The 16752-nt window shown below is 45.2% G+C and overlaps 1 protein-coding gene across 2 annotated transcripts in view; it reads left to right on the top strand.

The window, feature by feature from the left end:
- The window catches only part of Auh (AU RNA binding methylglutaconyl-CoA hydratase), a 99489-nt gene that overhangs the window by 66630 nt on the left and 16107 nt on the right, over nucleotides 1-16752 (top strand). The window contains exon 8 of one of the 2 annotated variants that reach the window (XM_035442974.1): nucleotides 11377-11483. The exons of the other annotated variant lie outside the window; for it this stretch is intronic. Coding sequence (XP_035298865.1) covers nucleotides 11377-11434 — 58 coding nt within the window. The 3' untranslated portion in view covers nucleotides 11435-11483. The remainder of the gene's footprint in view (nucleotides 1-11376; nucleotides 11484-16752) is intronic. 2 annotated transcript variants of the gene reach the window in all.

Below are 16752 nucleotides of genomic sequence, written 5' to 3'. Positions count from 1 at the left end.
CATTGATGTCATCTGCAACACTGGGTCAGTGACCTAACTGGGAATGGTGTGGGTATTTGAAGCCTCTAAGTCCACCCCCAGTGACACACTTCCTCCAACAAAGCTGTACCTCTTAATTCTTCCTAAACAGTTGCACCAACTGTGGGGACCAAGCATTTAATATATGAGCCTACGGGGACATTCTCATTCGGAGCACAATAGCCATTTATGTTGAGCCAGGAGTACCAAAGACTCCTCAGGCCAGACTGGGCTGAGCTTGGGTTCCCAGGAAGAGGAGTTAGAGATCCCAGGCAACCTCCTCTTATGAGGAAGGGCTGTACTTTCAAGCAGTATGCAAGAAAAGTGTCTGTAAGCTAGAACCATTTTAACTTCCTAGAGAGGCCAGGAGATCCTGATGTTAGGTTTGTAACCCCCCATCCCCACCCCTGCTGGACCTTATGTAGTACTCGGATAGCTTAGTGGAGAGGCTAGTTGTTACACTGGCCTGCAATGTGGTTGTGGCTGCTGTTTCCTTCCAGTCATGCAGAGCAGGGTCTAGATGCTGTGCTAGCCCAGGCTCACTGTCAGCGGGGTCACCTTGGCCGACCTGAGAACTGAATTGTTTTCTATTTATTTGCAGTCACAGCTATTAAAATGCTTAAGATTGGGAGTGGTAGTGGTAGATTAGTTGTGAGAAATTAAAAATTGAGGAATAAATGGACATGTAAATGTAGTAAACCCAGAAGCCTCCATATGAGTGTTCTGTTTAGTGGCAGAAATAGTAATAAGTACCAGAACAGTGAACAGTGAGAATATCAGAAACGTGGTGGGAAGGAATTGTGGAAACAAAGAACTTCTAGTGCACATGTTACATTTAGCCCACATCATGTCTTTACACAGCAACACTTTTTATTTTATTTCCATTTGGAATGCTCGGGGTTCCATGTCTACCAGTGAACCCTAATCCTAGTTGAAAACATTTCTTTTCTAGTCCAGACTTGTAAGAAGTTTTAGTTAAGAGATATATCCTGATTGGTTTTTTTCAACCTGACTCAAGCTAGAATGATCGGGGAAGAGGCTCAGTTGAGAAAATGACTCCATCAGATTACCTAGAGGTGGGTCTGTAGGACATTTTCTTGATTGACAACTGATGGGAGGGCTCAGCTTACTGGTGAGCTGGATTCTATAAGAATGTAGACTGAACAGGCCATGAGGAGCAAGCCAGTAAGCAGCACTCTTTCCTGGCCTCTGCTTTAGTTCCTGCCTCCAGGTTCCTGCCCTGAGTTTTTACTCTGGGCAGGGTCAACGATCTAACTAGGAATGTGGGGACAGATGTGAACCAGAGTAAACCCTTTTGTCCTCAAGTTGCTTTTTCCTGGTATTTTACCAAAGCAGTAGAACACAAACTAAGAGAAGACCTAGCTGGAGTACTTGTCTCTTTGAATACATTCACGGTACCTTAGGAAATATAGTAAGATGGGACCTCCTCCTCCAGTCATGGTTCTTAATCTGAGCAATAACAAAAAGTCAAACAGTTATTTGTTGCATTGTTGAACCTAACACTCTGTATCTGGAAATAGTTGTGCTCTGCACTGGGATCTGGTCAGTCTGGTGTAGGCTTGAGCCAGGATTCGTCAACACTGTATTCCATGTAAGTGCTCTGAGGGCAAAGGCTTCCCCAGTGGAGGTGTTAGCTCTGAGCAGGAATGTTTCCCCAGTGCAAGTGTTACAGCTCTGAAGGGAAGGCTTGCCCAGTGGAGATGTTAGCTCTGAGCAGCAATGTTTCCCCAGTCCAAGTATTACAGCTCTGAAGAGAAGGGTGTCCTGGCATTCAGAAGCCAAGGAACACCACAGAGTCATACTACACAATAAACCTCATGGAAGAGATTTATTGGGAAAGACACAAGGGTGGTGGCCTCTGCTGGAGCAGAAACAGCAGGGCAAGCAGGAGGCAGGCTTATATAGGGTTTCTGGTGAGGATTGGTATAATTTCAAACCAAGCCCAGACATTGGTGGAATTTCAAGCTCAGGGATTGGTGCGTTTTAGGCTCAGGGGTTGGTGGGAAGTAGGCTCAGACCTTATACTCTACATTCCAAGCATGAGATAAACCTTATTGGTTACTTGGAGTTGACTCAGGAGCAATTGTCTTCCTACCCTGAGGCTGAGTTGGTAGAGGCCACAGCTAAGAACAGCACAAAGGACCCTGAGTCAGAAGCGCTGAACAGTGTTGGCTGCACCCGGGAAGGTTAGCTGTTGCCATGACACTTGTGAGTTTTATTTTTCAAGTAGTGGTGAATCTTGTCACCAGCCTCCAAACTTCTGTCATGTGACTGTGAACATAGGTTCTTCCCTCCTTCATCCAGGCTGAGACTCGCATTTGTGAAAACAGTTGGCTAGTTGCTGAGGACACAGAGTCTGGAACAAGTTAGCTCTCTCATTAATAATGCTTTATAGTCTAAGCTGCTATTCTGGGCTTCAGTGGAGAGAGTTTTGAAGGTTAGAGGAAGTGGAAAGTGTTCTGTGCTTGTGAGCAGTGCTGGCTTGGGCAGCTGCCCTTCAGTCTCACTGATTGGAACAGATACAAGGGCAGTTAGGTTGTTCCTGTGCGCTGATCCACCCTGGGGAACTAGTTTGGGGTCATATGCTCATCCATGGAAATAATGCTGTCCAGTGAGTGGGTATAAAGGGAAAAGGGAGGTCACAGTAGCTAAGCAGGGCTTTGCACCTCTCTAAATGCTTTTGCTACTTTCGGGTACTTCTTCATAATTAAGAATATAAATCTACATTGAAATATTAAATTAGAAAACATATTTGGCTAAAACTATCTCAGTTACAACTAATGTAAATCTCAGATGGGCAGATGGTTATTTAAACCACCCACTGAAGATGCTAAGTACTGATGTGTCTAGATGCAGCTCCTAAAGATTGTATGCTGAGAACTTGTTCCTGATTGATGAGTGTGAATGGAGTGGGTGGTAAACATGGGGTGCTCTTCTCTGTTTACTGCCTCAGCTGAGCCTTTTACTGAGTCCCCTGAGCTACTACTGACTGATGTAGTCATTTTCCATTCTTCATCAGAGAGAAACACCCCCTCATTCTAGTGCATTTTAGAACCCCAGTTTCGCTCTGTTCAGAACCACCCTTTCCTCTTGTTTAACCACATTGAATTAACAGACCAGACTTGCCTTATACCTTAAATGCCTAGGAAATTGGGCAAATTTATAAAACAGCTATTTTCAGGTACTAGAGGACAAATATTACAGGCCTGTGATCAATAGGAAGTCCTAGAATCCCTGCCCCTTTGTGCACACTGCCGGTATACGGCAGGTCAGGGTGCTTTAGGTGGCTCACAGGTAGTAGCCACACAGAAAAGCTCCAGAAATTTATGCAGGGGTAACCTTGAATTTGCTACTGGATTTAGGATGCGTTGCCATACGTCAAAGTGTACAAGTTCAGGAAAGTACAGTAAGGGAACTGCAGAATAATCTTAGTCCTCCAGCGTGAACCATTTCTGCAGTGGCTGAGGAAGTCTGGGTACAATGTACTGGATGACGTGGAGAGCCAGCGGGTCAAGGCAAGGGATTTCTAGATTTGTTCCACCAAACCCTAAAATCTGGAGGCTCCACATGCTCAGTAAAGAATTTAACTGCTTCTTTAACTGCTACACCATCCAAATTGCTCTCAGGAAACATAGTATAACCCAGCATATAACAAAATCATATACTGTCTGCCCCAGGTAGCTTTGCCCGTCATACTTGGCATAACCTAGAATCTGCTAGGGAGGAGTTGTAGTTGAGGTGTCACCCAGATCAGATTAGCCCATGAGCATGTCTTTGAGGGATTGTCGATTGTTAATCAGTGGAAGAGGACCCAGCCCGCTGTGGCGGTAACATTTTGTGGGCAATGCCGTTTCCCCGGGCAGGTGGTCATGGGAGCTAGATAAGCATGGCCTTTGAGAAAGCCAGCAAGCAACATTTGTCCCCGTGTGGTTTCTGCTTCAAACTCCTGCCCTTAATTTCCCTCAAAGAGGGACTGTGACCTGGAAGTTCAGGCCAAATAAATCCTTTCCTTTGCTACGTTGTTTTGTCATGTGACCTTTGATAAAGATAGAATCAACAGGGGGTGGGCTCAAAAACTCAAGGGTTTAAGAGCAAAAAGCGGGAGATAAAAGATAGAGGCACATGGAACACCCAGGGCTGAACAAGCAGCCTTTAAAAACAACACTTTCGGAAAAGAATTAAAAGCAGATTAGATACTGCAGAAGCAAAGCTTAGTGAATTTGAAAGCACAGAAATAGAGACTATCTGAAGCAAAGATAAGGAGAAAGCTGTAAAGAAACAACAGACAGAGCCTCTTAGCTGTGGATCATCTGATGGAGGGCCTTCAGAACTAGAGTCATAGCTGACAGTGAAAGGAGGGAATGCTGATCAGAATTTTCCAAAATGGGTGGAAACTGATGTTTTACTTTTTAAAGACTTACAATGTATTGTGGGTGGTGTCACTGGGAGATTTAAAATACGGACATACCATTTTCGGTCAGCTTTGTTTTTCCACAAAACCCACTGAGAAGGACATTGCAGATTGACTACTGAAAAGCAAAACAGCAACAACAAAAAAATCTCAGAGAACAAAACCAAAAAACAACAGCAAAATAAAACCATATCTTATAGCTGATAAGCAGTCAGCAAAGGCAGAACAGAATGGAAAGTGTGATGGACAGATGAAAATTAAAGATTGGAATGCATAAGCAAGACTGAGTTTCACTCACTGTAAATTTTCTATACAATGCAGTTAAAAGGAAGAGATCATCAGACTGAAGAAACAACTCAGTGATGTGCTGTTTGCAAGGGGTGCTTTCCTCCCAGTTAAAGCAGGACAGGCTACAGCTAAGAGAATGGAGAGTGTGTGCCATGCTGTTGATACAGAGGGAAGCTGTTGTGGCAGTGAAGGTGACATCCATAACAGCAGAGAACAAGGGTGCTCCCATGTCATAGCAACGGAGCATATCTGTCAGGAACACACAAGCCTGTGCTCAAGCAGCTGTAACAAAGTGAAAAAAAGGGTGTGCATAGGAGACTGTTTCAAAGACTAGAGAGAGGGAGAACACCCTACTTTAAAGTTGGTGACTTTGTAGTTGCTAAAGCAAGACACCTTTGAAGACATAGGAAACTTGGGCTGCCCTGTCTGGGCCTGGCTGCGTCACGGACACCTCACACAGAACCGGAACTCAGACACATGAGATAGTCATCTAAACCAAGTTTTAAATTGAAGTCATGCAGAATATCTACTCTGACTCTAACAGAATCATTGACAGAAAGCAATATGACACAGCCTTAGACTCCTAGAAATGAAAACACTTGTTAGTCACCTATGAGCCAGAGAAGAATTTCCAAGAGAAATGTAACAATATACTTTGAAGTGAATGAAATGAAAACATAGTAAACTGTTTTGGGTACAGCTAAAACTGCTTAAAGTGTTTTGCAAAGAACGCTTTGGTAGGAAAGAAGTCTGGTCTCGAATGAGAAAGGAAGAAACAACAAGAAATTTTAGCCCTACCAGTTAGCCCTGCCCTTGGGAGGGTGATAAATGGAACAAACTATGGAATGGTAGGAAAATTAATAACCCACAGCTGAGTCTATTAAAGTGGAGAAGGTTACCACGTTGGGGGAGAGAGACAGAGACTGCCAGTGTGAGGACAGAAAGGCAGCTTCCTCCTCATGTCTCCAGGGCGGAGGATGACTCTAGGGGAAGCAAAGCTTGAGGGGTGCAGGTACTGTGTTGTGCTGCTGGAGTTCAGGAACCAAGCCAGACTGAGAAGTAGAAAGCATAATGCCCTCACTTTTAAAATGAAACTTCAATTTATAGTTAAGGCTTTTCTCACCAAGAAGACCCCAGGCTGCAACAGCTTCACTGGTGAGGAGAGTCTTGAAGATGTGGATCTTCCCAGCACACCCTACAGGGTCTTCATTGCCTTCCTATCAAAAGCAAAGAAAGACGGATATAGACCATAACTCTGAAAAGGTGGAATTCTGGAAAGTTCAGAAATCATTAACACTTAACACTCAGCATATTAACCAGAAAGGACAAATGGTTCAATGATCCTAATATTTTCAGGAAAACAATAGATAGAATTCAGTATTCATTCATGATCAAAAAAAAAATCTTATAAGCAACAACTTTGGCTCACTAATGTTGTGGGATATTTGTTTAACTATGCAAAGATGTGTTGCCTTTGTTTATGTTGCAGAATGTTTGTTTAACTAAGGATGTGTTGTATTTATTTAATTAAGTTAATATGTGTTGCTGGTTTACCTTGCCTGCCTAAGGCACCTGTTGGGTCTATTAAAAAGCTGAATAGCCAGTACCGAGGGAGGAGGCATAGGCAGAACTTCTGGGCAGGGAGACTAAGTAGGAGGATGAATTTAGACTCAGAAGAGAAAGAGCGACAGAGACAGAGAGAGACACAACAGGGAGATGCTAGGGGTTAACCAGACAGACAGGAAATTAAGACATATAGAATGAAAGAAAGGTAAAAAGTCCCTAGGCAAAATGTACATTAATAGAAACAGGTTAAGTTAAATAAAAGAGCTAGTGAGGCAAGCCTAAGCCAAGGCCGAGCATTCATAATTAACAGTAAGTTTCCATGTCTTTATTTGGGAGCTGGTTGGCAGTCCAAAGAAAATGCTAACTCTACCACAAGCTGCCCAAGCTGCTCCTCAACTGCTGCTCTGCTGGGAGGGGATGTGAAGTGGGGTGTGGCCCTGCTGCAGCTCCTGCAGCTCCTGGGGCAGCACTGTGAGGCTGTGAGGTCAGAGCTCCCCCTCTTCTCTGTGGTGGGGGATCCCTGTCTCCCGAATGCTGTCTGCCTCAGCCCTGGCCCCTGTGGCAGAGGCTGCTGCTGTCCAGATCCTGGCTCTCCCTTCTTAGAGCAGCAGCACTGGAAAGTGCTCCTGGCATAGCCTGGGCCACTCCACCACACAACACAGTGCAAGCTTTCTCAGCCTTCCCACAGCATTGGGATGGCCCTGTGACACAAGTGGCCTGCATAGCTGCATGCCATGTGAACTTGATGGGGTAATGTTACCTTCAGTCCCACAAAGGAGTTCTAGTGTTGCTGGGAGCAGAACTACTAATAAGTAACTCCGAGTACCCCACAGCCAGTTCTGGGTAGAGGTGGTGTGGGGTGGGCTCACTGGTGCCTGACTGGGGTCTGGAGCACACTTTTGGGCTTCAGTAGGTGGGGCAGCCGTATTATCTGCTTGTCTTCTTACAGTCATCCAGGTGCTATTTTAGGACAGATTTCATGAAGCATCATTTATGTACTAAACAAACTATACTTGTGATTGCTGCAGTCTGGGCAGATGCACATTTGGTTTACAGCCTAAGCCTCACTGACTGATTTAATAGAGCAGCCGAAAGCAATTTCAAACACTTGCATGTACTACAAATGATCAATCTTTGTTGTTTATAAGACGAAACTGAAATAAGATGTTTATACAGTATTATTATATTTGATTAAATTCAATTCCTGTAAAACAGAAGATAAAATGCCAGCACTTAGAGCTGGTCCTCTGACAGCCACATCAGTGTGCTCCAGTTCCTGAGCAAGTGGCTGGTTTTCCATTGTGAGAAAGAAAATGACATTTTCCAAAGCTAATTTATATTATACTTGGTTTTAAATAAGAAAGGTCATTACTAAATGATAACTTTACTCTGTGCCAAGTTAGCATTTGATTAAAATAAAAATGTCATTTTTATGGCTTGATTAAACTCACAGGGGACATCTGAATATTCTGTGCTTTAAATGTATGTACATGCACAGCACGCACAGGCTTGCTTAATCAGAGAGACTGTGCGTCAGGACAGATGTAGGAATGTCCTCGGAACAGTTTCTGTCTTCTGTTTCAGATGTGTGTGTTCATTACTCTGTGTCTTTATCTTAATCAGCCCGTTCCATGAGCGCACGCTGCTCTCTTACCAGCAGCGTTTCTTGTACGGTGAAGCCCAGATTTCACATGTGGAGGCCAGCTGAGCTGCTGAGGGTGACACACATCACTGGTCCCTGCACATCCGGGGACGGCTCCCTGCACAGTTCCATGGCAGGTGCTAAAGTTTTAAAGTTGTGATCAAAGCTGCATTTGAAAGTGCAGCTCAGCATCTCAGGTGATTTTGAACACAGATCTTCTGTTTGCAAACTGCCTTCAGCCACACTGTGTATTGCTCCAGGGATAAAATACCTGTATGTAGTCTGCAGGTATGTATTGGCTGCTGACAGGGTGGCTGCCAGCGCTGTTACCTGGGGGGACACTGGACATGTACAGTCTGTATTCCCATGCTCTGGAGTAGGCCTCTGTGCTCAAGACAACACATTTACAACATTCTTTCTTCTGGTTTGTTAGTGGATGGGTCTTTATACTAGAAAGATCACTGGTTTATTACCATTTTAATTAGTTAGAAATGCCATTACCTTCCCTTTTTCTTAGCTTCTTATGTTAATTTCTTCTAACACATTTCTAGTTTGTCTACTTGAATCTTGCTGAATTCCCTACCATTATGATGTGATTGGTAGGGACTATAGTGATGGCTCAGCGGTTAAGAGCACTGATGAATCTTCCAGAGGATCTGGGTTTAATTCCCAGCACCCACATGGCAACTAACAACTATAACTCAAGTTCCAGTGGGTCCAGCTCCCTCACACATGCATGCAGGCCAAATACTAATGCACATTAAAAAAAAAAAAAGAATGTGAGATGTCTTTCCATTTAAAATAAAAACAGGCTGTGGTGGTAAATGCCTGGGAGGCAGAGGCAGGTGGATCTCTGAGTTTGAAGTCAGCCTGGTCCACATAATGAGTTCTAGGACAGCTAGGACTACACAGAGAAACCCTGTTTTGAAAAGAAAAAAAAACAAAAAAACAAAAAAACAAAAAAAAAAACCAAAACTGGTGTTTGTGGCAGAGGAGGGACAGTTCTGAACTCAGTATTCTGAGACCAATGGACACAGACTACCTACTGTGAGGTGATATGCTTAGGCCATCTTAATGTGCTAATCTGGAAGGTTTGGAGAGCTCCTTTACAAGGAGACACATGTGAGGGAGAAGCCTTTTCCTCAGCTTGTGAGGCTCCTGGCTGTAGTCTTCCTCAGGGCCTGGGATTCTGAGGGCCATGCAGACACTGAAGTGATCCCCCAGTGTGACCCTGGTCCCCTGAAATAATATCCTAAGCTTGTTATCTCTCCTTGAGGGGTTCGTTTATTTGTTTTAGATTTAAAAGATAGTGTGTATATCTGTGTGGCTATGTGAGTGTTTATGTATGCCACATGTGTGCAGGTGCCCATGGAGCCAGAAGAGGGGATTAGATCCTACTGGTGCTAGAGTTCCAGGTGTTTGCGAGCTGCCTTGTGTGAGGAGAGCTATGCGGGTCCTGTGCAGGAGCCCTGCATACTGCACGCTTCTCTCCAGCTGCTCAGGGCATCCTATTAAACACGAGACTGTGAACTGCCAAGTTAGTTTTGCCAGTTTCCCTTGAGTGGTGGCTCTTCTGAGATAGAAGTGTTTAATTAGGTACACATTTGCTAGCATGGCCCTTACTGAGAGAGTTACACAAGGGGCCAGGATGAAGGCTTTGTCATCAGAGTGCTTGCTCTACAGGCATGCCGCAGCACATACCTGTAATCTCAGCACTGGGCAGAGGCATGAGATCAGCCCAGCTGCTCTGGTGAGCTCCAGACTCAGTAAGGGACTCTTTCAACAAACAGGGTGCATAGTGACAGAGGAAGGTACCTGGTGTCAGCCTATGGGTGTGTGCACACCTACATGGACACTTACCACACTCACGTGAATAATACATGCTGGCCACACTCATATACAGAATAACAATTTTGAAAATTTGCATGATGAATTATTTTCTAAAACGTAATGGATCACATTATACCTTTTAACATTCATATGTTTGATCTATCTGATTGTCTGACTGCAGTGGCAGGATGGAATCCAGGGCTTTGTACATGCTAGGCAAGTGCTCTATCACTGAGCTGCAGCCAGAACCCCTACATTGGATTTAAAGGAAAAACAAAACAAAACAAAACAAAACAACAACAAAGAAAAGCCAGTAGCCAGGAAACAGTAGCAACAACTACAATGGAAGTAGAAAGCTTTGCTTATTCTAATTACATTCACCTGTGTGCCCCATGGGATCCCCGTCCAGGGGTGAAAATAGCAATTGAGATTGTTTTGATGCCCCAGTCTGAAAAGACCCCCCCCCCGCCCCCCAACACAGTCTGTGACACTGTTGTTTTGGTTTAGTCATCACTTGTGTTGAACCCACACCGGGTATTCAGTGGTGTGCTCTTTAGAGGGAATTCTACTTCTTGTATCCAGGGTGGTCCTTGGCTATCCACTTGTCCCCATTGTGTTCTCAGCCCTGTGGGTTAAAATCCTGCAGGACAGCTTCACATGAGGCAGAATGGTGGTGATGTGTGAGCCCTCAACTCCCCGTGCCTGCTGCCGGGCCCTGGAGTTGGTGTGGGTAATGGTTTGGTAGGCGTTGGGCATGTATGTAAGCACCTGATACAGGTAACTGGGCACTCAGCCTTCCCCATGGCCTCTTTTTCAAGGTGGTTATTTCTGTGCCTCTGTCCTCACTCATAGGTAAATACTGTTAAAAGTGACTCAAATACTCAAAGAAAGGAAAGAGAGCTGTTGGTAGGTGCGTAGATTTCCTCAACAGCTTTGGTAGCTTAAGTAGACATAAAGAACCATTCTACAACAGAGGATGCTGGAGGAACTGGGCCAGAAATGGGCTATCCGGTCACCATGCGTGACGGTTGCTCCCAGCATTTGCTAGAGGTTGCTTGCAGGACAGCCCTCTCCTGTGGAGACCACAACCTGAGGACCTCACAGTCCTTAGCAAAGAGCATATTTGCATGTAACCTGCCTGCACCCTTCCTGTCCTTTAAATCACCTCTAGTTTGCTGGTATGCACATTGTGCAAATGCCTGCTTGGCAGCATTATTTAGAGTGGGGAGCATCCATTTGTGTTCAGTAATATTTTCAGCCCACGGGTGCTTGAGTCTGCGGGTCAACCTATGGATGGATGTGGGGGTGTAACTACATACAGTCACAGACAGCACTTAGCAGGTAGTGGGGACCATCCATTGCTTGGTCAGTGTAAGAATTTGTCCCTGTCCTGAGTGGAATGCACGGAGGCCATAGGGTTACCAGGGAGCCAGTGAGCATGCTCAGGAGTAAATGCACAGTCCCTGTGTCCTGAGTGGATTGCACAGTGGCCACAGGATTGTCAGGGAGCCAGAAAGCAGGCTCGGGAGTCAGGCAAAGCAGAGAGCCCCGTCCTGGCATCTATTCCACACTTGGCTCCCTTTCCCTTTTTCTTTTACAGGCTCTTTGAGAAGCCACACCTCTTCTTTTGTAATGAATACTTGATCAGCCATGATTGACTTGTATTTACCACTCTCCAGTGGCTCCTCTCGGAAGCCCAGCTCCTCTGTAAGTAGTGCAGACCCCACAGGCGATTCCTTCCCGAGATCTCATGGAAAATACAAAGCAGAGGGCATTTTTGCCCAGGCAGCTTCTGCTTGGAGGAGAACAGGTGGGAACAAGCGGAGGTCCTTCGATGAGCAGGATGGGCTGCAAGTTAGGAAAACTTAGAAGAGCTTAACCCTGATTGTAGCAGGGCACTTCAGATGTTAGGGGGCACCTATGGAGGGGGCGGCAGAGCACTACTGCTGCATCTAGGGCACAGGCAAGGAGAGGGAGGGGCCCCACGTGTCTTCATGGAGCCCCACGCGTCTTCATGGAGCCCCACGCGTCTTCATGGAGCCCCACGCGTCTTCATGGAGCCCCACGCGTCTTCATGGAGCTGGCCCTTCTGCATCCACAGCAGCCAGAGAGATGCACCTTCTCTAGCACAGGGAGACAGGCCCTGTCTGTCAGAGTGAACAGCCCCTGGGTATTGGGGTCACAGATGTTATCATTTGCAGTCTGATAGGCTTGTCTTGGGAGTGACTGTCCATCTGCTGTCATAAGATGGAGAATATCACAATCAGGACATGGTGGCAGTGCTGGGATTCCTGGTTAATTCAGAAGCTAAGTTTAGAGCATTACTTGAGCCCAGGAGTTTGAGAGTAGCCTAGGCAACATAATGCTGACTTCGATTATAATAGGAAGGACAGGTGCAGTGGAGGACACTATGATCCTTGTCTTAGTAGGGTTACTATTGCTGTGATGAAACACCATGGCCAATGAAACTTGGGGAGGAAAGGGTTTATTTGGCTTACACTTCCATATGACTGTTCATCATCAAAGGAAGTCAGAATAGGAACTCAAGCAGGGCAGGATCTTGGAGGTAGGAGCTGATGTAAAAGCCATGGAGGGGAGCTGAGTACTGGCTTCCTCCTCATGGCTTGCTCAGCCTGTTTTCTTATAGAATCCAGGACCACCAGCCCAGGGCTGGCACCACCTACAATGGACTGGGCCCTCCCGCATCGGCCACTAATTAAGAAAATTCCTTCCTTATAGCTAGATCTTTTGAAGGATGCTTCTCAGTTGAGGTTCCTTCCTTTCTGATTACTCTAGTTTGTGTCAAGTTGACATAAAACTAGCCAGGACAGCTACATATTGGAAACCTGGAAATATCTCCTATCTAATAAGCTTGCAAACTTGGTGGCTGTTTTTCAAAGAGCAGAAAACAGTGTCTCCTTGGCTTCTTGCTGATTGTTCTCTAGTAGTTACTTTGGGGTGGAAAATGTGGACTTTTTTAGGGAGATTACATGCATTACCAGGTTGTTTCCATTTGCAGTAGTGGTCCATGCTACAACCAGACACTACCAAATAGAGGATGGGCGGTGGCTGGGAAATGGATCAGTAGTCTATTGTTGAAAGGAGATTTTCTGTCTGTCTCATTTCCACTGGACGGTTTTCCTCTGCCAACCAGGTCCCATGGCAGCTTAAAAAATAACCACTCTGAGACTTAATATATATTTATGATTGTTTGGCCATTGGCTTAGGCTGCTTACTGGCTAGCTCTCTCTTGATTATTAACCCATATCTATTAATCTGTGTATCTCCACATGGCCTTCACTTACCGGTGATGTCGGGGATCCTGCCTCACCAGCGGCTAAATAGCAACTCTTCTTTCTCTTCCTTTTCCTGCCTCTTTGTTTGGAATTCCTGCCTAGCTAAATTCTGCCTGTCCATTGGCTAAAACAGGTTTATTCATCAACCAATAGGAGAAGCATATTTGCAGCATACAGAAGGACAGCCCCATCATCTCCTTTGTTGTTGTTTAAATAAAAAGAAAGGTTTTAACTTTAACATAGTAAAATTATAAATAACAAGGCTGGATGGTGGTGGCGGCGGCAGCTCACGCCACTCGGAAGGCAGAGGCAGGTGGATCTCTGTGAGTTCCAGACCAGCCTGGTCTACAAGAGCTAGTTCCAGGACAGCCTCCAAAGCCACAGAGAAACCCTGCTTTGAAAACCTCCCCCCAAAATTATATATAACAAAACAGTTATCAAGCAAGAATTATAGTTATAATATTTAGTCAATTTACATTTGGTAAGATGTAAAGAAAATATTTTATTATCCATCCTGTCTTTGTGAGTCTAAAGTTTTATATGTAACTTATCTTTTACTATAAGTAAGGAAAACTATAACCATAACTGTCTGTCTTCAATTCCATCAAAGGCCGCAGAAGGATATGTTATAAACTCTAGAATTGACAAGAGACATCTCATTGCCTGGACAGTTACCCAAAGTTCCTCTATAATTGGGGCATCTATCTATCTTCAGCCTATAGGCCCAGAATGTCTGGAAGATTTTTGATGAAGCAGGAACCTTGAAGGACCATCCTGTCCCTTGGCAAGTTCAACAGTTACTTTTCTTTGTAACCTGCTTAATGTGGGTGGGTTAAGGAAATCCACAAATGCCCAAATAAAATAATAGTGTATTTATTTGGGGAACACTCACACAATGAAGGTAAATAGCTGCCATGGTTTTCTGCCCCTGAAGGCACAGGATGCTCAGACCACAGCCTAAGAGAGAGTGAAACCCTTCCTCTTCCTTATAAAGGATCATGTCTGTACGCTGAAGCCATACCATAAAGTGGGTACCTCAAACCTATTGGTGAAACAAGTTGTCACTACAGTTATAGTGTGCTTGCTATGCGTGTGTGAACACCCAAGTTCAGTTCCCAGATCCCATTTAAAAAAGCAGAGTGTGGTGGTGTGTGTTTGTCATCCCGGCACTGGGGAGACAGAAGCAGGAAGATTCCTTGGAGCTCTCTGAGTATCTGGAAATACCCTGTGTGTTGAAACTACAGGGTGAGTCTTTCAGGTGAGCACATCAGAACCCTGACTGCAATGCACAGTGGGCTTGCTGAGTGATGTAGCCAGTGGGTCCCTTGGCAGAATCGTTTAATGTGACTGCATGGTTAAAATAAATTTTCAGGGGAATCAGAAAGCATGCACACTTGCCTGCCAGTGGCAGTGAGGGTTGAGGTGAGTGTCTGCCTGGGGAGGGAGACCACATTCTGGGTGCTTCCATCTACAGACCTGCCCTCCCCCAAAAGCAAACCCAGGACAGTAGTCTAACCTGCATTTGACCAAGAGCAGTGATTCTCAACCTGTGGGTCACAGTCCCTTTGGGGATTGAATGACCCTTTCACAGAGATTGCTTAAGACCATTAGAAAACACAGATGCTCACATTACAGTTCATAACAGTAGCAATATTAAAGTTATGAAGCAGCAATAAAAATAATTTTATGGTTGGGGGTCACCATAACATGAGGAACTTGTTAAAGGGTCACAGCATTAGAAGTCTTTTAAAAACTTAAGATGAAGGGAGACAGTAGTTAATACGAGGGCATGACTATGGAGGACTTTGTGCCTGCCATATGTAAAGAACCCTTGAAGCTCAATAGAAGGAAAACTAAAGGAGTCAGTTGAAGAAAAAAAAAAAAAAAAAGAGCCAAGAGATCAGAGATTTCCTTGGAAACTAAAGAAACCAGTTGAAGAAAGAGTCAAGAGATTTGAGCAGATTCCCTAGGAAGTGGAGAGATACTGAACATCGGCAGTCCTGGGCATGCAGACCTAGCACAGCCAGGCCTGAGCTCCACACCCACAGCCAGGCTTGCAGCTTGGATACTCTGCATGTGAAATGATAGACACAATTTAGGAAACACCATGGAAGTTTAGGTTAAGCACCTGCCTACACCTGAGCAGTGTGGCCGCATCTGGTCTGTGATGGCATCGAGAGCGTCTGCTGCAGTTACTTTTACAGCTGCATGTACATCGTCCCAGTTTTCTTCTCTGCTGCTGCGTCCATCCACCCCGCTCCCTCTTGGTACCCATAGACTCGTTTTCCTTTCTTTGTTATTAAAGTAATATCACAAGGAAAGACTTCACATGCTGTGTCACAGTATGCCATTCAATAGGTTCCCACAACTGGAGTAGCCCTATAGGGAAGGTGTTCTGAGGCGCTGTGACAGTCCTCCTTGCCTCTTCCTCCTACCTCAGGTAGTTGCTGGTCTGTCACACGAGCAGGGCGTCATGAGTTTGTGTAGCTCAAACATCTCTTTCTTAGCCAAATTGGCATTTTAATGTCTGTTTGGGACCTTGCCCTCTTTACATTCTTAGTCTGCTTGTTTTGATTTCAGGAATTTCTAGTGTATGAGGAATCAGTTCCTTGTCTGTGAATATTTCTAGTTAGCAATGTTTTTCTTTTGTTTTTGCCAGTATCCCCCCTTTGTTTTCTTAGGCTTTTCAGAGTTTTTTAATGCACAAACATGTGTTACTGGTTCCAGTCACTTATAGGCAAGTGCTACAGGACAGGCCCACTCATACATTTGGTCTGGCTGGTGCAGGGACAGCTGGGTGATGCAGCCTTATTCCTGTGCCCTCCATCCTCCTGCAGGCTTGTGCTGAGATAGGGCCAGAAAGAACGCCTGCAGGGAGAGCCCACTCCCCACAGCCCATCCCGTGCTGGGTCTGAGGAAGGATGGGGACATTGATGGTCTACACACATGTGTTTTCAGGCTTGGCTGGAATGTCATACTGCCTCTGTGAACAGGAGCCAGAGTAGCCTGGCCAAGGAGGGCCATGACAGTCTCCACAGTGGGAGGTGGGTGGGAGTGCTGAGAGAGAAGCTGCCAGGACCCAGGCTTTGCTCCCTTAGGCTCATATGCTCTTGAGGTCTGAGCTGTGCGTGTTTCTTACCCAGCCACTAGCCTCAGGTGGGAGATTAGTGACTGAGGAGTTGACTCTTAATCCTATTGGCACGCATTCACTATGCATGATTGGGGTTTTGTTATGACACATGATCGGAGCTGATACACAAGCAGGGCGTCCTGAGTTTGTGTACCTCATACAACTCTTTCCTAGCCAAATCGACATTTTAATGTCTATTTAAGGCATTGCCCTCTTTACATTTTTAGCCTACTAGTTTTGCTTTCAGCAGTCTCTAGTGTGTTAGGAATGTGTGTTGTATGCTTTGATCTTATCCCTCCTTAGTCCCCGTCCCCATTTCTCCTAGTTCCCCCCCTTATGTCTTTCAGAGAGAGAGAGGGAGGGAGGGAGGCAGAGAGAGAGAGAGAGAGACAAAGAGAGAAAGCAAGCAACATTTGTCTTTGGGGGGCCAATATTAGTCTTAATTTCATTTGATGTGACATCTCTGGCTCCATCCACTTGGTGGCAGATACCACAATTTCAGCCTCCCTTGTGGCTGAAGACTACTCCAGTTTGTGTGTATTGCAGGCCT

The sequence above is a fragment of the Cricetulus griseus genome, chromosome 3, assembly GCF_003668045.3.
Source record: "Cricetulus griseus strain 17A/GY chromosome 3, alternate assembly CriGri-PICRH-1.0, whole genome shotgun sequence".
NCBI lineage: Eukaryota > Metazoa > Chordata > Mammalia > Rodentia > Cricetidae > Cricetulus > Cricetulus griseus.
The sequence above is the reverse complement of the archived record's forward strand: the minus strand, read 5'-3'. Positions and strand labels throughout refer to the sequence as shown.